Source organism: Trichoplusia ni, chromosome 18, assembly GCF_003590095.1.
Source record: "Trichoplusia ni isolate ovarian cell line Hi5 chromosome 18, tn1, whole genome shotgun sequence".
Taxonomy (NCBI): domain Eukaryota; kingdom Metazoa; phylum Arthropoda; class Insecta; order Lepidoptera; family Noctuidae; genus Trichoplusia; species Trichoplusia ni.
The window spans coordinates 2,939,820-2,960,944 of record NC_039495.1 but is presented as its reverse complement, the minus strand read 5'-3'; the positions used below and the strand labels follow the sequence as shown (position 1 = coordinate 2,960,944).

Below are 21,125 nucleotides of genomic sequence, written 5' to 3'. Positions count from 1 at the left end.
CAAAACCATTTTTAATGATCTATAACAAAACAGAGTAGCTGGTTATGAAAACACCGAATTTGGTTATGATTTTCAGAGACAACCGATTCCGAATACCGGCGAGGTACAAGCATTTGCGGAATCTCATTATCAGCACAGTTATAATTTTTGTTTTTCATTTTTCAGGTGTACGCACAGTTTTAATCATTTATTTTAGAAACTATGGACTCTTTCTTTCCTTAAACTTCACGACCGGAAAAAAGAAGATTTAGATTTTTTATTCATAGTATTGGTGGTTCTTGCAAATATTACTAGGGAGACTTCGATTTTATCCGGGATGTGACCGTTCGAGTTCTTGTTTTAATAATCAGTTTGGCTATTCCCAAACCTAAAGAAACGAAGAAAGCATAACTAACGATTCAAAGGCTTGGTATATTACGCTGCATAATATGCTGTATTGGATCCAAAGGTACTGCTGATTGTTCTACGTGGAGTAAGACCCCGGACGCGCTCAGTGGGTTTGTTAAGTTATTGTTAAGAAGACGACGCCTGAGGCCAAAGACCTCAGTCCTTATCCAATACCTAGCTAGTGATAAGGCTAGAAGTATGACGGGTTCTTCTTTAGTAATTTAATTACAAAGTCTAGATCTACATCTACTCGTCTGCCAAGAATGCTAAAGGTTCACAGAAATAAAAAATACTTAAATTGTAGAAAAGAAGATTTATTGCAATGCATTTAATTTTCATTCAGTGTCACCTGCCTATCATGTCACTTTAACATTGAACCGTTATCAATGATGTAGTTAGAACCAGTGATGCTCTTTGCTTTATCACTGGCTACGTACACAATGAGATCAGCGATCTCTACTGGATCTGATACTCTAAGCAAAGCAGTTTTTTCCAATAACGTATCGGCATTTACCTCTAAACCTTCAAATATATCAGTACGTGTTGGTCCAGGACTGACCGAATTTACTCTTATACCATGAGGAGCAAGTTCAAAAGCAACACATCTGGTGAAGTGGTTCAAAGCAGCTTTAGAGGTTTTATACGCGATAAATGTGGTCTGTTCACGTTAGTAGCGGCAATACTTGATACATTTACAATGTTTCCTTTGGTTTCAATAAGGCTGGGCACAGCAGAGCGAGTGACTCGAACAGGGCCGCGAATATTGATGTTCATAACTTCATCAAAGGATTTCAAGAAGTCGTCTGCCATGATACCTGATTGTCTCAAAATCCCAGCATTATTGACAAGAACATTCAGTTTTCCAAATTCGTCGACAGTTTTCTTCACAATACTATCCGCTTCTTCATCTTTGGTCAGGTCAGCTTTGATGGTGAGGGTTTTAGCTCCTAATTCTTGACAGCGTTGAGCTACTGCTTTCAATTTGTTTTCGTTTCTTCCAACTATTGCGAGTGAGGCGCCTTCCTTGGCAAACACTTCAGCAGTCGCAGCACCTATGCCAGCACTGCCGCCAGTTATCAAAACAACTTTATTACAGAAACTCATTTTAATTTATTTACTTATTGATTCTTATAGTATCGACTTTCTTCGGTAAATAGATATGTATGCTGATGCCAGAGAATAATCAGATAAGTGCATATAGCTATTACGTAAGAAACATTGATGAAAATTATCGAATTTTTGTGATGGAACAATTTAATTAGTTTCCGAAAGATATTAGTTTTTAGTTGCGTTGTAATTGTTTGCATTTTTGTAAAACATTCAAAATTGACAATGTAGGTAAATATGAAAAAGACAGTTTCCGTCTATTTGACAAACAATGAATTCCGATTCATATATTTTCTTTAATTTAAAGTGAACGGTTTATTGAAGTTATATTTCAGTGTGTGGAAAATGACCATATTATTATAAGATGGTTTTTTTATAAGTATTACATAAAATTTGCTTCGTTTCTAACAGTGATGCGTGCTTTTATAAGGTTTTTTTATTCTCTGGTGGCTAACTAAAGGCTTAGTTTACGCTACTATGATAAGGACCATGCTTAAAATGGCACGTGGAGCTTTTGTGTGATCCATAAATGCTCGTTTACCATTTGGCAATAAATTAGACTCTACATTGGCTCATCGAGCATATGGTGGTTTAAAGAGACAGTCAGCCCAGATTCTATATAAAAAAATCTCCTTCGTCTCCTAGCAAGGGCCCAGGAGGCTTTTGCGTAGGTTACTGAAAGGGAGCTCAGCATACCTAGAATTTTTAACCGACAGTTTGCTATTCCCTTGCAATTGGGATCACGTGAGGTGCTGGGTATTACTTTGATGTATTTATATTTGTAAAAAGCCCACCATGACTGTGACGGTGCAAAAATGTAAATACTGTTTCATGAATAACTCATATATAACATAATATACTGATAACAGCGATAAAGATTGTGTTTGTCATTCTATACTGCATCATTATTAATAAATTGCTTGGACATTAAGATTTAGAAAAATATTAAATGTTTAAACTACTGAAAATGGTCAAAAGCGTTCCGTAGACAACACTACCTTTAAGAGATGATAACGATAACCTAAATGTAGGATAAGTATCAAGATTCGTGTTTCTAGTAAATTCATAATTGGGGTTTGTGTTTTGGTGATCTTCATTAATTTAAGTGCAATTTTAAAAGAACAGTATGTCTCTTTTATTGGAAAAGGCTGTATACGAGGAAGACATAAAATTAAGAATAAAGAGTATTCGCCCTGTTAACTCCTTTAACGGTAGGAGGTACCATAGTATGCAAAAGATATGTGAACATTACAATAGGCACAAGGCAGGTGCTTGGATTAAAAATACGAGTAAAGAATAAACATTAGCGATCCAAAGTGTTGGTTTTATCAAGTACAAATTGGAAAATTATAGCATTAATAAGAGTCACCTGAGTCACCGTTACAAAAACTAATAAGAAACCTTGATAATGATGATAAGGATAAAATTAAAATAAAACAAAATGATTTGATGTTAATTTCCAATAATCTGCTGTTTTTGCGGATTCATGTGACAAAAAGTAATAATAATTGTTCATTGTCATACTTAAAAGCGAGTTTTGAAACTTGGTCGGAATTTCCCAAAAATCCTTTTATGCCTGTTATTAAAGATAAAGATGAATTAAAAATATATCATTTTAAAGGTCAACGAAAGATAAGGAGAAAAAGAGAAGAAAAGTTAGAAGAGGCTAATGACACAGACCAATTTCTAGCCGATGCAGAAGCTGTCAATTACTTTTCCGAAATATCGTAGTGGCCGTACAGTTTATTATTAATGCATGGATTTGTCGAGGTGCATGGTTTATTTCTATGCAGACAAAATACCAATGTGACTTTTCAAAGTTGTGTCCTTCTTTCATTATTCTAAGACACCACTGACAGAAGGTGAAGGAAAATATCGTGAGGGAACCTGGATTCCAAATTGTTTACCTCAATTCTCCAACCTTCCCAGCCCAGCGGTTGGACGTAAATAGGTTGGTATTGTTTTTTCACAATTTACTATTGTAAAAACAATATAGTGTATATTTAATGGGGGCCTAGAGTAAAACAAAAAATGAAACTACGAAAAAAAAAAAAATAGAAGATACCTATAGAACAAAGGGGCGAAGTGAGGACGCTCAAATCCTGTAGTGGGTTGATAAAACCTATTGATGGCGATAATGATAAACGAAATCCTATGGTAGTAAAATGTTGCAAATTGGTGGTAAAAAAAAGACAATTTATATAAAATACTTATTTAATCAATACAATTGAAAAAAAACTTAAACTTGTAGCTTACACGTCAGCTAGGTACCAACTTTAAAATACGACATTTTACAGTCAACACTACAATCAACTTAAAAAAAAGGATTGATCGCGAACACAATAAATGAGGACTAACATAAATAGATCACTTAAGAAGCATGCCATTATCAATAACGAAACAGGATCCCGTCACACTTCTAGCCTTATCACTAGCTAGGTATTGGATAAGATCACTGACTTCATCGGCGTCCGATGCTCTTCCCAATGCTGTGATATTCTTCATCATATCATCGTCAGGAACATTATCAATCCCACTGTTAACTGCCATATCAGTAATAACTGGTCCAGGGTTAACAGAATTCACCCTTACTCCAAATGATGCAAATTCCTTAGCAGCACCTCTGGTAAACTGATCCAATCCGGCTTTCGAAACACAATAACTTACAAAGCCATCCATTAAAGATGGAATGGTAGTTGATGCTACGCTTGACACGTTAACGATGTTTCCTTTCGTTTCTTTAAGATAAGGAATCGCCAAATTGGTTAACAAGACGACAGCTCGAAGATTCGTGTTCATAATCAGATCGAAGGCATCTAATATATTTGGGTCACTTAAGCCAACAATTCTTGAGATTCCAGCATTGTTCACTAGGACATCAAGTTTTCCAAACTTCTCAATGGTTTTCGCCACAATGGTCTTCGCTTCTTCATCTTTGGCGATGTCAGCTTTTATGGGGAAGGTGTTTGCTCCGCAACGCTCTGCAACTGCTTTCAATTTAGTTTCGTTTCTTCCAACGAAAGCAACGAAGGCACCTTCTTTAGCAAAACCTTCGACTGCAGCCGCTCCTATACCAGAGCTACCACCAGTAACGAGAACGACTTTGTTTGCAAACATTTTAGCCTTTATCACGCCTAAAAAAATTGGAGCACTATGATAAAAACACGTGAAACATTTATATATCAGATATTCCTAATTTTATCTCTGTATCTTGTTAAGCGGTAGATTATTCCTTTATCGATATATTTTACCGTAAATGCTCTTTTTTGATACATACTTTTGATTGTTTGCATTTTTCGGTTCACGAAAGTTATTCCAAAAATACTGTAACTTTCGTTAACTTAGAGAATGGTCCCAGATTTTGCATCCCTTATAGTATTCTTTCTATTAACTTGTAAATCTATATTTACTAATAGACCATTGATACGTGATGTGTGAATGATCTCATAGGTATCTTTATACGATAACACTGACCTTTGTAGTATCTGAATACAGTGGGCTCAAAAACCTTTTGCAATATGAATATATTCTCAAATATTTTAATAGTTCAATTTTGTAAGCTAAGGCTTTGATTTTATGTTTGTTTCTTTTAGAGAGTGTTTTTTATATCTATAGACAACAATTATAAATGTTATTTTAATTCACTTAAGACCTTGACTCAAGAGAAGGTCTATGTTAGATCACTTTTTTTAGGAGATCTTTTCTTCTCCACCGCCTTTACCACACACACACAAATACAATTTAAGGTTTTAAAATTCTTTTGATAAGCGTTGCTTTAACAATAGTCATGCTTAAACAGAAAAAAATAACATTGATTAAGGTGATAACGATAAAATTCGGTGTTATGATAAAAGAGGTAACGCTGCATGTTATCATTTCCGGTTAGAAGAATTTTTACCATTCTTAATTAATGGAGTCTCTGTATTTTTAATTTTCGACAAGGTAGCACGTGGATTTTGGTAGTTATCGTCTTTCACGATATCGTCTGGTAAGGAGAACAATTATGAGCACCGATATGTAAAAAAACTTTTGGTATACGCCTAATTTACCCTGTGATAAAAAATAAAACAAATTGATATAAAGAAATTCAATTTTAATTATTTATAGGTTTATTTAATGAATATTAAAATACATATAACACACCACTTACAATTCAGGATAAAACACTTATCTTCACCTGGCAATGTACTAATACATTGTTCCATTACCAAGTCTAATACTTCACTTTAACAGTGTACCGTTATCTATAATGTAGTCAGACCCAGTGATGCCCTTTGCTTTATCACTAGCTACATACACAATAAGATCAGCGATCTCTACTGGATCAGATACTCTTAGTAAAGCCGTATCTTCTAGTAACATATCAGCATCCACATTTAGGCCTCCAAAAATATCCGTACGTACTGGTCCAGGACTGACTGAGTTGGCTCTAACACCATGAGGAGCAAGTTCAAAAGCGACAGACCTTGTAAAATGATTCAAAGCAGCTTTAGAAGTTTTGTATGCGATAAATGTTGGTCTGGTCACGTTAGTAGCGGCAATACTTGATACATTCACAATGTTCCCTTTGGTTTTGATAAGACTGGGCACAGCTGAGCGGGTGATGCGAACAGGTCCACGCAAGTTCGTCTTCATTACTTCATCAAACGTTTCCAAGAAGTCATCCGCCATGATACCTGATAGTTTCAGTATCCCGGCATTATTGACTAGAACATCCAATTTTCCAAATACGTCAACAGTTTTCTTAACAATGCTGTCAGCGTCTTTGTCTTTGGATACGTCAGCTTTGATGACGTAAGATTTTGCTCCTAATTCATGGCATCGTTCAGCAACTGCCTTCAGTTTAGCTTCGTTTCTTCCAACTAGTGCCAATGAGGCACCTTCTTTAGCAAATTGTTCAGCAGTTGCGGCACCGATACCAGCACTGGCACCAGTGATCAGAACCACTTTGTTGGTGAAACTCATTGCAATTTGTTGATAGTGCGTGATGTAATATCGACTGTATCGCGCTAGATAATAATGTGTACTGGTCTCAGAGAATATTCAAGCCACTGCATTTATAAAAAGATAAGTTTATACAGCTCTTATGTAAGAAACTGTTGTAAAGTGCTGCGATCGTTTATGATGGAACAGTTTTATCAGTTCTCGAAAGATATCTCTTTTCTGTCTGTATTTTCGTTGGTGTAAATGAACTATCAACCTTATTAGTAGGCAAGATCCATTAAGACCATTGTGATTTTTTAGTCGGCTTACAAAAGCAGCCCAGTTCATGTATCCGACGTAAAATACCCCTAGGCGCGATTTTTTTTTTATCATCAACTATGAAAATAAGTTCGAAGAAAATTAAACAAGAGAAATGTACTCTTAAAAATGATAAAATCGCCGTCGCCCGCACCCCTCACCATTATTACAAGGCTCGGACCGCGCTCGCAACAGAGCTGTGTTTCTAAAAAACTACGAATTGCATCATAATATTGAATAAAAATTGCATTTAATTTTTTTTTCAAATCTCATAAATACCTATTTTTTTATCATGAACGCGTTCTAGTCATTGGATACTTGAACTGGGCTGATTCTTTGACATTCGATTCTAGAGCAATTAAAAATAAGAATTATAAGCCTTCGTTAATTAAAAAACACGCTGCACTGTACGAGTATGTCCTGTAAATAGGCTAAAGAAAAACCGTTCTACAGTAACTACCAATCGATACATAACATTGTTTTTGTTTTTTGGTGTATTACTTATTTTAAGTGCATGTAGATTGTAAATATCATTAATATGTATATAAACTTCTCTTTTTTCTTTATCATTGGCCTAGCCTTTTCCCAACTATGTTGGGGTCGGCTACCAGTCCAACCGGTTTCAGCTAAGTACCAAGTGTTTTACAAGGAGCGACTGCCTATCTGACCTCCTCAACCCAGTTACCTGGGCAACACGATACCCCTTGGTTAGACTGACTGTCAGACTTCTTCAAGCTTCTGACTACCTGTAACGACTGTCAAAGATGTAGGAATGACAGCCGGGACCCACAATTTAACGTGCCTTCCGAAACACGAAGGAACTCGTTATGACAAAGATGGTCATCCATCTACGGACCAACCGCGTCAAGCATAGCTTAACCTGTGATCGAATCACTTACGCGGTTATAGATTAGCCACGAGATCCTCGAGTAAAAAAAAAGAACTTCTCTTTTTTATTATTTTATGTTATAAACTAGAAATACATCATCCGGGAAAATTTCATCTGTTCAGCTTTCACGGTTAATGAGGTACAGCTTAATGATAAACAGAAATCGGAACCTTAAGTCTTCTCCTTCTTTTTCTTCCGTTTTTACCTTTTGTCTACGGAACCCTAGGAAAACCACTGGTAACAATGATTTTGCATTTAATTTATGATGTTTAAGTATGTTGTTGTCATTCTCTTGAATACGATAGACTTGAGATTGTGCTATCGGCTATTATGTCATTGTATACTTACCTTGGCCTTATCAATCATACTACAAATAAATATCGAGACCTTGCTGAATTTTTAGCATGAGTGAAGTATTCTCATCTATTTATATCATCATTGAAAAGGATAAGTAATTAGAATACAATAAATTTTGGGATTTTCAAACAAAATTTTGAAATGTGAGTTTACAAACCAAAATCGTTTTTCAAGTATGAGATTAATGAAAACTAGGTTATCTTAACTTATTTCATTGCATGAGAAAAAAAACAACAAAAAAACTGGTCTAGGAAAATCATAGAAATCTAAATAACAAGGTAATAGAAGTGCCAACGCCGCGTGACCTTGTCGCCACACTGGTGTCTTGGACGACACCAGCGCGCGAACTTACGCTCAGTCGCTCGCGGAACGTCGTCACAGCAAGAACCACTAAAAATGGTGTTTTGCGGCGTTTCTCAGGCTGGAAATTCATCTGCATCGTGTAATAACATAAATAAAGAAATAACATTTTATCGGTAAGTAAATTATTGCAGTAATATTGATGTTATTGCAAAATTAAATTTCAAAACATAACCTTCATTATAAACCATATTTATATCGCACTATCCTGCAACAATTGCATTCTTTACTAATCATTGCCTCTGCAGTAAGAGACTTACAGAAATGCACCGTTGTAAAAAGAGAAATGTATAACGAAAAATAATATTTATCAATGCGATCGTATTTGTAGTGGTACGGCCGCAGAAAACTGTCGGAAATAGTGATGTGGTTAAGTGCGGACAAATTATCCAAAATGAACATTGTATACGAAAAGTAACAATTTTAATAGTCGTTTGTTTTTGTGAACATATTATTGAATATATTTTTATTTCAGAATCCCGCAGGATGCAAATAAATACAAAAGACAAGTAGATGACTACCACGGGTAATTGGTACCCTATAACTTAGGCCGAATATACACTATGAAATTAGTTGCATGCTTGATAACTTGCCGCCCGCCGCCACCCGCGCCCCTCTCCATTTTTACGGCTCGGACCGCGCTCGCAACTGAATATTTCAAAAAGTACGCCATGCGCTATAGCATAGCATTGAATAAAAATTGCAATTTAAATTTATCCAAATCTCATAAATACCTATTTTTTTATTATGAACGTTTACTAGTCATTCGATACATGAACTGGGCTGCTTTTGTAAGACGACTAAAAAGTCACCGTATAAACCAAACCTACCTAGGTACCAAGTATTTCCTAATAATATTTTTTTTTGTCAACCGACAATTTTTTTTTTTTTTGTAAGTAGGTACATATTATAATGTAATCCATAGAAGAATACAACAAAAAACATTGTCTCTCATAATTTCGTCTTTCATTATATTTCGGATCCGTAGTCAATCCCTAGTGTAGTTTACGTAATCACTACAACTAATGCAAAAAAATGCAATGACTGTGTGAGTTAGTGAATCCATACAACGACAAAGTCAATCTTATTGCATTAGACGTACGGCCTAGTGTTGTTTGCTTGGTCTTCTCGATGTTAATGTTTGCGTGATTGCGTAGTTATTTGCTGTGAATGTGTTGAAGCCCCGCCCACCGGCGACATGCGTTTCGATAGATCGCCGCGGTGTATGCCATTTCTATTACCTTGTTATTTAGATTTCTATGAGGAAAATATATTTTTAAACAGAGTACATAAAAATTACAAAAAGTACAAAAAAAAATCAAATGGCATACATACTTTTTAATCTTACAACAAAAGCGTACCATTATCAACAAAATAGTTAGATCCAGTAACACCCCTCGCTTTATCACTTGCGATAAACAAAATAAGTTCTGCAATCTCTTCAGCTTCCGAATGTCTACGTAAAGCTGTGAAATCTGCTAAAGAGTTTGCATCCATATCAGTTCCTTCGAAGATCTCCGTACGAACTGGTCCAGGACTAACAGAATTGACTCTTATTCCGTGAGCAGCAAGTTCTAAAGCAAAACATCTTGTGAAATGATTCAAAGCAGCCTTCGAAGTCCTGTATGATATGAAATTGGGACTACTGACCTTGGACGAGCCAGCTATACTTGAAACATTTACAATGTTCCCTTTAGTTTCAATCAGGCTCGGCACAGCAGAGCGAGTGACGCGAACAACACCGCGAATGTTCGTGTTCATAATTTCGTCATAGGTTTCCAAGAAGTCATCCGCCATGATACCTGATTATCTCAGTATACCTGCGTTATTAACTAGAACATCCAGTTTTAGGAATTTTTCGATCGTTTTCTTCACAATTGTGTCTGCATCTTGATCTTTTGATATGTCTGCTTTGACAGGAAAGACTTTTGCTCCAAATTTTTGTAATTTTTGCGCTACTTCTTTCAGTTTACCATCATTTCTGCCAACTATTGCGATTGAAGCATCTTCCTTGGCGAAGAACTCAGCAGTTGTGGCTCCAATACCTGCGCTGGCACCAGTTATCAGAACCACTTTATTTGAGAAACTCATATTCGTTTTAAACATGTAGATCCAGCGTTGAAATTCAAAATGAGTGCTCTGCAGTATTATCAGTAAATATATAGACTAGCCGTGTGACTACATTTTTTTTCGGGGTGAAAAGCTAAAGTCTGCAACCCACGTCGAGGGCACGGCGTGGGGATATGTCGGACTTCCACCGACTAAAAACACCCCGGGCCCCTTCTACTGCTTTAGCCAGAGTCACGGGATCGCTCGCGCATACTCTGCGCGACTCTGGCTGACTCTAGTCCTTTGGACTCCTTCTCAAGGGATGGGTGAAAAAAGCCCACCCCTCACTCCTCATAAGAACGGGTGCGCAGGACGACGCGCCCGTCTCCTTCCGTGTGCCTACTTCGCTTATTTTAAAACGGTAGCAATTATTGTGCCCTATTATCATCATAATCGTGTATTATTAGCTTCATCACTTGTCATTCTTGAAGGTGTATATTCTGCATTTCATGGACAATTGTTAATTTATTACTTATGCTATTAGGATGAAAATGTTATAAAATACCAATATGTTTGTTATAAAGCAACTTATTACTAAACTAAAACCGTGATCACACATGAAGGATGGAACGAAGATGCTCTTTAATTACATGTCGTGACAGGAGCACTAAATTTATAGTCAAAAGTCCCCTGTTCTAGAGACCCGACCGGGTTCCGCTGAACATCAATAAATTGTAACTTTGTGCATCCGATGTATAGGTACATTAGTCATTCCTGTCGCTTCACTAAATGCGATAAATGTTTTAGTTATTTGTTACCAAGTAATGAAATATTTTATGTAAGATTTTAAGCAAAAAGATAGGGTGACATTTTTCATTGAACTTTTTAGATATCATTTTTTTATTAAAAGTAACACTAAAAATAATACTTGAATTCATAGTCTCTCTTGAAGTCGGCTGAAATGAGTCAAAAATTGTGAAAATAAAGTAAGAACTATCTAAAAGAAACAAGCCAGAGAGAAAATCTAAAAGAAATAACCTGCTAAAGAGAGGTAAATGAGACAGATTGACTAACTGACCGAGGGAGATGTGAATAATGATAGGAAATAAACGCAGGTCAAGTCAATGCCATCAATATTAATAATGATGATATCTGGCCATTTATCGATGCTTTCGCCTTGCAGACGAAGTAAGTTAAAACCGTTTATTGGTTTCATAGCATAAATATTTTCTTTTTAAAAGGTTTCATTTTAAAGACAGTTTATTTAAAATAAATTAAACTTTTTATTTTAATAGGTATATATTTACTTATTAGGTATCTACTAACAGTGAAAATAAACTCATTCTTCTACAGTTTGTAATTTTCATACGTTATGAGTTAAGAAAAGATGGCAGAAAAATACCTAAATCCTTTTGTAAGGTATAACTCGACTTGTTTAAACGGTGTATCACCAATATATTTCAAGAACATAAAAACGAATCCTACCATTTAAACTAGGAAAGGATGGTTTGACTGGATTCGAAATGAGAAAAGTTTGAAACGAAATCCACTGTTGACGAGTCAATATTAACTAGAGAACTGCCATTTTATATTTTTCCACTCAAACATTAAACACGCGAATAATATAGACCTTATGCCGTAAGAAATAAAGGTGCGGTGTGTGATATTTGTATTTTCAGCGTTGTTTCGTAAGTTTGTGGTTCCTCAGCTTTCCGATGAAGTTTTTTCTAATAAGGTCTGCAGCAATGGTAAGCTTCTATTCTGCCTATGATGTTTTGATTATTATTATATTTGAGATTGTTTAGATTATGTTATAGATATTTTACATCCCGGTAGTTTCAGAAATTTTATCAATAATAATTGTTCTTTAAGCCTAATGTTTTCTGTTCTTTTCCAATTTTCTTTTTTCGTGTACCAAAATACCATTATTTTTGTATATTGAAATTGTGAAAGGACGTATAGAAGCCATGCTTCGACGTAAGATACAATAAATTAGCAGAAGAAAAGAGTCAACTATGTAAAAAAATAGTGTAGGTTAATACTTTTAACAATCTGTTGCTTTCTTTAAAATACTGATTAATTTTAAAATCAGGAAGTATAATACAACCTACACATACAAAATGAAACGAATTTGAAGCCTATCCCTACAATTCATTTCTTGAATCCAGCGTTAAAGGTGAAGACACATCTACACAATATAACGAGGGTATAACTTAACGATAAACTAAACCACCGATTAACGCGATCCGAATTCATAAACAATTTAGTCCAGGGTCGTATTGAAAGGCTTAATGTTCTCTTTGTGTGGATAGAGGCATAATACAATATGGTGTTTATTGTTTTGCTGTAGCCGCCTGACCGACAGTAACCCATATATTCATCCCATTATGTGATCTTGAATAAGACTCCTAGTGTGACGGACACACGGGTGATATAGTACGGTAGTGAATTGTTGGATGAAGATTGTCTTTATAGAGAAAAATGTAGTTGATATAATTGATTCAACGGTTTAGGCATGTCATCATATGCCTAAACCATGTTATAATGATTCCGTGCTTGTTATAGTTATACAAGCCCAGCAATGAGATTGTTATCAATCTCACTGCTGGGCGCAGGCCTCTTCCAGTATAAAGAAGAGCTTGATCCGTCGTTAAAACAAAACCTAGGAATCAAAAATAGGGTCGTAGCAAGATCTATAAAATTGGTCCCTGAACAAAATGTAATAATTAGTTTTATATCTTTTACAATTCTTTTGAGTATCGATGAGGTAGTCTTTTAAGAAAACCAAATAAAGTTTTATGACCCACAATTGTTATCTGAAACTGAAATAATAGACTAGCAACATAAGACCAGCATCAAGAAAGATTAACCTTCCTTACAATAATTGGGGAAACAGTTCATATGGCATGAGGAAAACTAGATCATTACACAGATGATGAAAACTGATATAGAGACAAACGGAAAAATCATTATTTTAAATTACGTATGTTTAACGGTTGTGAACATGCTGGCCTTTGTATCATCTTTAAAATAGCTCGCCTACTCATTGTCGTTATAACAATTGAGTTACAATAGCAACATAATAAGTAGTTGCAGTTGATGAAAACATGTGTTTTCGACCATTATTCGTTATCAGAAGAACAATAGTCAATCCCTAAGTGTTTAGTCTACATAGCTATTATTCCTAAACTAGCTGTGGCCCGCGGGTTTGCCCGCTACAAATCGAAAAAGTATCCTATGTGTTAATTTGATTATAACCTATCTGTCTGTGTAGCAAGTTTCTTCTAAATCTGTTCAGTGGTTTTTTCGTGTAAGAGGAACAAACATGCATTACATCCGTACATACAAATGTTCGATATCTTCCATTTTCCAATTATGTAATCCAGATTTCCTCACCATGTTTTCCTTCACAGTTTGTCAGTGGTGTTATAGAATAATTTAAAAAATACAAATCGACTTAAAATGTCACATTATTACTTTGCCTGCTTTGAAATCGAACTTGCAATATACAAATCCATGCATATTTTCATTTTTCAACTATTTTCTTCAAATTCGCTAACTTGCAGAGCAGTGTATCACGCATTCTATTCAACAATTAAGATTCCTTAGCTCATTGTAATTACACCTATGCGGGTTTCTTAATGAAGTTAAAGGGAATTAATTATTTTAGGGGGGCATAAATTTAATCTGGGCCGACCTTTACTTATGATGGTACAATGCAGACCTTAACTTGATTATTGTATGTTATCTTTGAGTTGTAATCTTGTGGAAATACGGACCTTATTAAACTTGGAATTGTTTTTTTTTGTTTGGCTTATTGAGTCGATGTTGAATATTGTGATGATTTTTTTATTAATATAATTGAAAAGATTCGTATTTTTGATTATATTTTTTGAAATTTGAGTTTTCTAATAATAATGAAATTATTCGGCAGCCGCTGCAGCCAGAGACAGAAACATTGATACAAAGCGGTCAAACTTATAACATCCCTCTTTTTGCGTCGGGTAAGCAAATTGATCTCTCTACTTACTTATTTGACGGTTAAGTATTTCATATTCCATTTTTTTGCATTAGTTTCGTATCTAAAGCCAATTTGAAGAATAAGCATGAAAAGTACCCACGTATATTGCAACTGGTACCTACATCCTTGCTATGTAAAAAAAAAACAATACACCAATAATTCTAAATACAAACTCTCGAAGAGAAATCTAGAACAATCTACACCCACACATACACAGTACGTCGACATAACAAATGGTTGTATGTGTGCGGTTGATTTTTATTCATTTGCCGGTCTCGGGATCGCGGAGACATATTGGTCAGTCCAACGAGGAAATTGCATTCTGTGTCCCACCCTCGATAATTTGTTTGGTTGGTTGTGTGGTATTGTGGTGAAATTGTCTTTATTTTTGTCAGTTTCGTTTGTTTATACGGGTATGAATGATTCAAAGTGTTTGTAGGTTAGGTAAGCGATGTAATATGAGCTTTTTGACAGCTGGTTTGTGATGAAAAGTTAATGTAAGGTGGAAAGGAATGCATTGGAAACAGAACCTATCTCGCTAAGTACAGTGCCAATGTGTAAGTTTCGCCGAACCCATTATTTACTTTCTGATTTTTCTCAATGCGTTCAATTTCTAGTACTTGTATGCCAGTTGTAGCTGTATGCCACTTAAGAAAAAGGATTATGAAATAATTGTTTCTTTTGATGTAATACTCTATGAATTAAATAGTAACGATGTTGAAAAATCAAAGTGGTGTATTCACTTGACACGGCACTACTGCAAAATAACATAATACTTAAGAAATAAATTAATAAAGGATTTTCCATATTTTTTTCTTTTCCCTTACGATATATTGAATTGGAAAATCACGTACTGCCACAAACTACTACTTTATCCATAGAAATCATAATCCCAAAGAAAATTCCTTCTCCCATCACCATTATCATCATTTTTAATTTATCATTCGACCACTTAAGCTCTACATTTAGCAACAGTAATCATTAAAAGATCTCTCATATTCGCGCGACGCGTTTCTTTTCACAATGGCAACACTTGTCTATGGCGGCTCTGCCATTCAAATTCTCTGCATCTAGCGTAGTTAATACATTACAAACGTTACACCGAAACCATTAGAATTTCAACCTTAAGTACATAGAGATAAGAGCTGTGTTAGATGCAGACATAAGTTGGTAAGTTTAGAAGAAAACAGTTCCAATGTTGCGATTCGAAAAAATGAAAATAAAATGCTATCTGTGACGGCGTCGGGGGAAAATGTGTGATTTTGTGTCTTGTTTGTTTGTTAATAAGAAAGGATTGCTTTGAAATGTGGGATAATATTAACGTCTATGTGAGGAGAAGGCTTTCATTGTATTTTTTTGTTGTAAAGATAGTCTACGTATTGATAATTTAATCTTAAGTAGATTTTTTGTCAGATAATGGATTCTATGGCAGTTTGTTTTGACTGGCATCTTTATGAAAAAAAATTAAATTTGAAGAGTTTCAACCCTCAATCGTTAAACAAATAAGTGGTATGCATTTTAAATACAATAGTCAATTTAACTCTTGTTTTTTTTCACGTTGCTTACATTGAGTGATTTTGAAGTGATTAAAACATATTTAACCTGCTTCTAGTCAGACTTTATTAATATTAGTTTAACAATGACTAATGAGGTGTGCTTGATGACATTTTTATGAGACAAAATGACAACTATTTCATGTTAAATAAAAATAATACGAAAGAAACATAAAAAAACAAACAAAATTGAGAACCTCTTCCTTTTTTAAGCCAAGACGGTTGAATAACGTACCCTAACTACCTACTAATCAAGGTAACCAGCAACTTATCCAGACAAATCGCAATTTAACTACAAAATAAACTTTTATGAGAAAAAATCACCCTACCGGAATAAAAACATACAACCTTCTTCACAAATCAACATATTCAGAAGTTTTCTCAAGAATCTCCAATTGCTTCATATTGGTAAGGGTCAGTCTCTCGAAGGGGTATTGAATACATTCCAAAGATTTGGACATTGTATTGAATCAGATTGTTTCTGTAATCTCCTGGGCTCCACAGTTGATACAAGTGATTCTTGAATTTGACTTGATTCGACCCCTATTTAAGTGTTGTCGGTTTTATAAGATTGCCCCTTAAATGTATGTGTGTGAGTTTTCTTTGCAATACTTTTTTATGGTTATGAGCTTTTTTATTTTTGGGAATTGTAAGTATACTACCAATATTTTTTTATTGATATTAATCACGTTTCAAATAATTTTTGGTTGTGTCAATCTGTACATTTGAGTAAGTTTAAAAAGAATAGGCATATTTTTTGGTAGTACAATTAATGGTCATGTTGTGTATCGAGTTGAGGAGTTTCTCCGTAAACAATTAGGTCTTAGTCGAGGTATGCAAAATATTTGCAGAAAAAAAACGTGACACTCAATTCAAACCAGAAACATGGAATAAAACTCGTTTTAACCCACTACAAAGGCTAGGCCTGTAATTGTACGCAGTCATGACTTAGTCTCACAACAATACCTAAACTCATAATATTAATTAATTACCTACAAACAACTATCATACATCACGACACTCACAAAGTCCTTACACTAATTGGCACACACCTTACAATAAAATATCTGCAGCAATAAAAACTAAAAACAATGCAGAACAAATTACCTGTATGAACTGGCAACACTCACGCGTGATTAAAAAATGGCGCCCGAGGACGCATAATAAATTCTCGAGAGCTATTTATATAAAAAAAAGGAAAACTGTCGTATTTCCCCGAACGCTCATAAAGTATCCTGATCCCACAAAAATGGAACTGTATGCACACCCGATATTGTTTCTTTGAATTTTAAATATTACACTTAAACTTTTGCCACCGAAATTCCTAACCTCAAAGTCTTATTCTTTGACATTAGAGTCGATATTGGCGCGAAAACGGTACCTATCGGTGACGTTCTACATTTGCAATGCATGATACGGTTCGGGGGACGAATGGTATTGGTATTTTGGACAATTTTATCCCTTGTTCTCGATACAACTGTATTGCATGGGCAATAAGGTCGGTTATTGATAATTTTGGTTCTGCGTTTAAGTTTGTACGGCAGCGGCGCTCCCGTTTACGCAGTAGGTTTGTAAATATTTTAAAATATGCAAATATGGTTCTCAGTAAATGTGTCTGATGTTATTGTCGAGCTGTAGATTCATTGAATAATTGTATTTGTTTGCTTCTTATTTGTATCTTTGCGTTTGGGGTGACTTCTCATAGATATCTGCATAAACATGTCTTGTAATAAGTACGGGAACTTTAGATAATTAAGTTTCCTTGTAGCGCTGTTTATGGATGAAGTTACTCTATTTTTTAATAACTATTTAGTTGCAGTGGTTGTTGTGAGTTTCAACAAAGTATGAGAAAAAAAAATGTATGTGTGTTGGAGAGTATTTCAGGGGACGTCGTTTAAAGAAAGAACTACATCTTGTTCGATGGCTTAACCTTAGAACAAATTGTAATTGATTAAAGAATCAAACCCATAAACGTCATAGAACACATTTGTAAAAAAATCTACTGAGTCGGCGCTTGCTGGCCGTTGTGTAATTGTTAAAGGGATTTGACTAATATAATTAAATATGTCCGTCAGAGTAATTTCCAAAAAAATATGGAAAACTTACATATTTTTTCATACGTTTCATAAACAATATTGATACAACACAGTTGATACGGCTAGTTTAAATCTCATGAGACGTCACTTATCAGTCCACTTAAAAAAAACTAGAACAATTACTTAGCCTTCCACATCAATCACCAATTTTGATGCGTTTATCTTCATTTTGTTTTAACAATTGAACAAGATAAAAAAATCGTCCATCCTAATTATATATAACTAGCTGTTGCCCGCGACTTCGTCCACGTGGTTAGAATTTTCCCCATTTCCCATTGTATCTTCGCTCCTATTAGTCGCAGCGTGATGTTATATAGCCTATAGCCTTCCTCGATAAATGGTCTATTCAACACAAAAAGAATTTTTCAAATCGAACCAGTGGTTCCCGAGATTAGCGCGTTCAAACAAACAAACAAACAAACAAACAAACTCTTCAGCTTTATATATTAGTATAGATTAAAATTCGAATAACATAATAATAAAATCCTCATTGTCTCTATGTATCAACCCATCAGACGAATACAGGTAGACAATCAACAGATTCAGCTTCCATCAGCATTAAGTCTGAACAAAAATGGCTCCCGAAGAACTGACAGGCCGGGGCAAAGAAACGAAAACTACGTAACGTGACGGGTGAGACTTGGGCAAACAAAACCATGTGCATTGATCTGGGAGCTATGAAGAACGGAAAAGTGGATGAGGAGGAATTGTTCTTCAAATAATCGTAGTACTTACTATCGACCATTTTGCGGTGACTTCTAAAAATTTAAATATTAAAATGTTTTTAGGGTTTCGTCTACAAGGAGTCACAATGGAAGGACTATTACTAAGTTACTGCTGTCTGTCTGTCATTAGGCTGTATCTTATAAACCGTGATAAACGAGATGGTAAAAAAACTAAATTCAGATCGAGGTTATCGTCGGTATGTTTATAAATGGGATGTTTGCAACTTTTGGAAAAGCCTTTTGTTAAGCCTTTTTGTGTGGAACGAATCCGGTTCATAAGATACAGCCTGATGACAGACGGACAGATGCACAGACGGATGGAACGGGAAATAAATCCTTTAAAATTTTAATCGATAAAAATGAAAACCTACTAGAAAAATGTTTGTTAACATTCCCGGCTTAAGATATAAGAGAGGTACCCCTGTTATACCGAATCCATATTTTCTAGATTCACAGAATCCACATTACAGCTGCGAGTGGCTAGACAAGGCTGTTTCCCCTTGGATTTCGCGGATTATTCTCATAGCATGCAAAACAAAAAACAGTACGTTCGTCTATCAAAGGAATTGAATTGGGAAGTTCGTTATTTTTAGAAAGGTAAGCGAAGGATACCAGGATACTTAAACAGGTATAAAATTTTAAAGTTTAGTTCACTGTTTGCTCTATTCTTAATAAAATGAAAATAACTGTGAGTGTAATTTTTAAGTTAAGTGATCATTGAAAAAAAATCTTGGGGTTATTACCCGCCTGAGTTATTTTTTTTTAAAAATACACCCATTAAAATAGCATTGGTCGTAATAGCGCTAAAAACAATGAGAAAAAAAATCCCTATTCAAATACCTATATATTTTCAAAATGTACTGCCCAAAATAAGCGTATTTTTACACCAGTAACTTTGACATTCAATAAACTTTTATCAAAATACTTATTACATTTTTATCATTTCAAATATAAAAATCACGAGAAAACCCACACGTTAAACACTGTACATACGAAGCAAAATCGCAAGCCCCCAGCTTGTATAATTACGCCGAATATTTTCGGATACACTCAAAAGCTGGATTCTCGAGTGTTGGCATATTCAAAAATTTCAATACAAACCGCAACGAACGAAGCTTATCTGACATACGCACTTAGAGATCGTGAAACATTTCTTCCACTTTTACAGTTTATAAGTCCTATGGCAACGTTGAAAGTAAGTTAGTAAAAAATAATCTGGGTAGCCGAGTGGTTAAGGCCACCATGCCAAACCCACATGCGCTACGTGTTGCAAGTTTGATCCCCGCTTAAGACAAGCGTTTATGTGATCCATTAATGCTTGACTGAGTTTGGGTGTCTTTGTGCATGTGACTTGAAAATGAGTTATGAAACACCGAGATACAAGGATTATTTTTTTTACGAAGGGAGTAAAAAAAGTGCATAAATGACTTATGTTATGAGGTCATCCGAAGCTCTGTATTTCTTTTCCAAATCTGAAGACTGAGCACTCAACAGCGAAGGCCGTGAAACATTCAGACCGAAAGTGGGTTAAGTCAATGTCGATATATCGAATCGTCAACTAAAATTCATGAAATGGAGTTATAATAATGGACACCGCTGTTTTTTGTGTAGAAATAAAATTAATTCTTTGATACGCTGTCTGGTCAAATAAGACATACATTTGTGACATTTAATTATGCTCCACATTTTATGACCCTGAACTCTCTTCTAGGACAAATTACTTATGTATTTTGAACGAATTGCGTATCCTACTGAACAGTGTGTCCTGCGCATTAACACCGCACTCGACGGGCCACAAGATACCTCGTGATGAGTGAACGTCGATGCTGACGTCAGCAGAAATCTCGGTAAATACTGGACAAATGAGGCAAACAGTGTTCAACGGATTTCTGCTATTGAAATATTGTTTTTACCAGTTTCAGTATTATATTTATAAACAAAGGAATCTTTTAAGTTTGCACCTTCGAAATTAGCAGTTTTATATACAAAAGAATCTTCAGTAATTGAAGTATATTCGTCTCTACATTTTACTTTGATATGATAGAGACAGCGTGATACTTAAAGGCAAGGCTTTTATTTTTAAGGTATGATAGTGGATATGATAAAAAATAACTTTGAAAACAGATCTTCGAAGCATTAACAATAACTAACGCCTTATTACAAACTGATAGAGCAAAAAATCCAATAAAAAACACAACACATTTTGTGCAACTACCAAATCTTAACGTCAAACTTACATTTGTTTGAAAAGAGACAACGCTCTATAGAGCATAGAGCGACATCCCACTCCCACACCAACAGCCATACATTAAGAAGTGTTTGTAGACCCCCGTGATGATA

At 35.1% G+C, this 21,125-nt stretch overlaps 2 protein-coding genes and 2 pseudogenes across 2 annotated transcripts; all 4 read right to left on the bottom strand.

Moving 5' to 3' along the window:
* Window positions 1-685: 685 nt before the first annotated feature.
* LOC113502861 lies at window positions 686-3,345 on the bottom strand (annotated as a pseudogene).
* Window positions 3,346-3,694: 349 nt separating this feature from the next.
* Window positions 3,695-4,648, bottom strand: LOC113502858 (3-oxoacyl-[acyl-carrier-protein] reductase FabG-like). Its single transcript, XM_026884588.1, has one exon. The coding sequence runs from the start codon at window positions 4,609-4,611 to the stop codon at window positions 3,862-3,864; it is 750 nt and encodes a 249-aa protein (XP_026740389.1). The 5' UTR covers window positions 4,612-4,648; the 3' UTR covers window positions 3,695-3,861.
* Window positions 4,649-5,584: 936 nt separating this feature from the next.
* LOC113502859 (uncharacterized oxidoreductase TM_0325-like) lies at window positions 5,585-6,561 on the bottom strand. Its single transcript, XM_026884589.1, has one exon. It carries the CDS (start codon window positions 6,457-6,459, stop codon window positions 5,716-5,718), a length of 744 nt encoding a protein of 247 aa, XP_026740390.1. The 5' UTR covers window positions 6,460-6,561; the 3' UTR covers window positions 5,585-5,715.
* A 3,060-nt stretch (window positions 6,562-9,621) lies between these two features.
* Window positions 9,622-10,589, bottom strand: LOC113503069 (annotated as a pseudogene).
* Window positions 10,590-21,125: the final 10,536 nt, after the last annotated feature.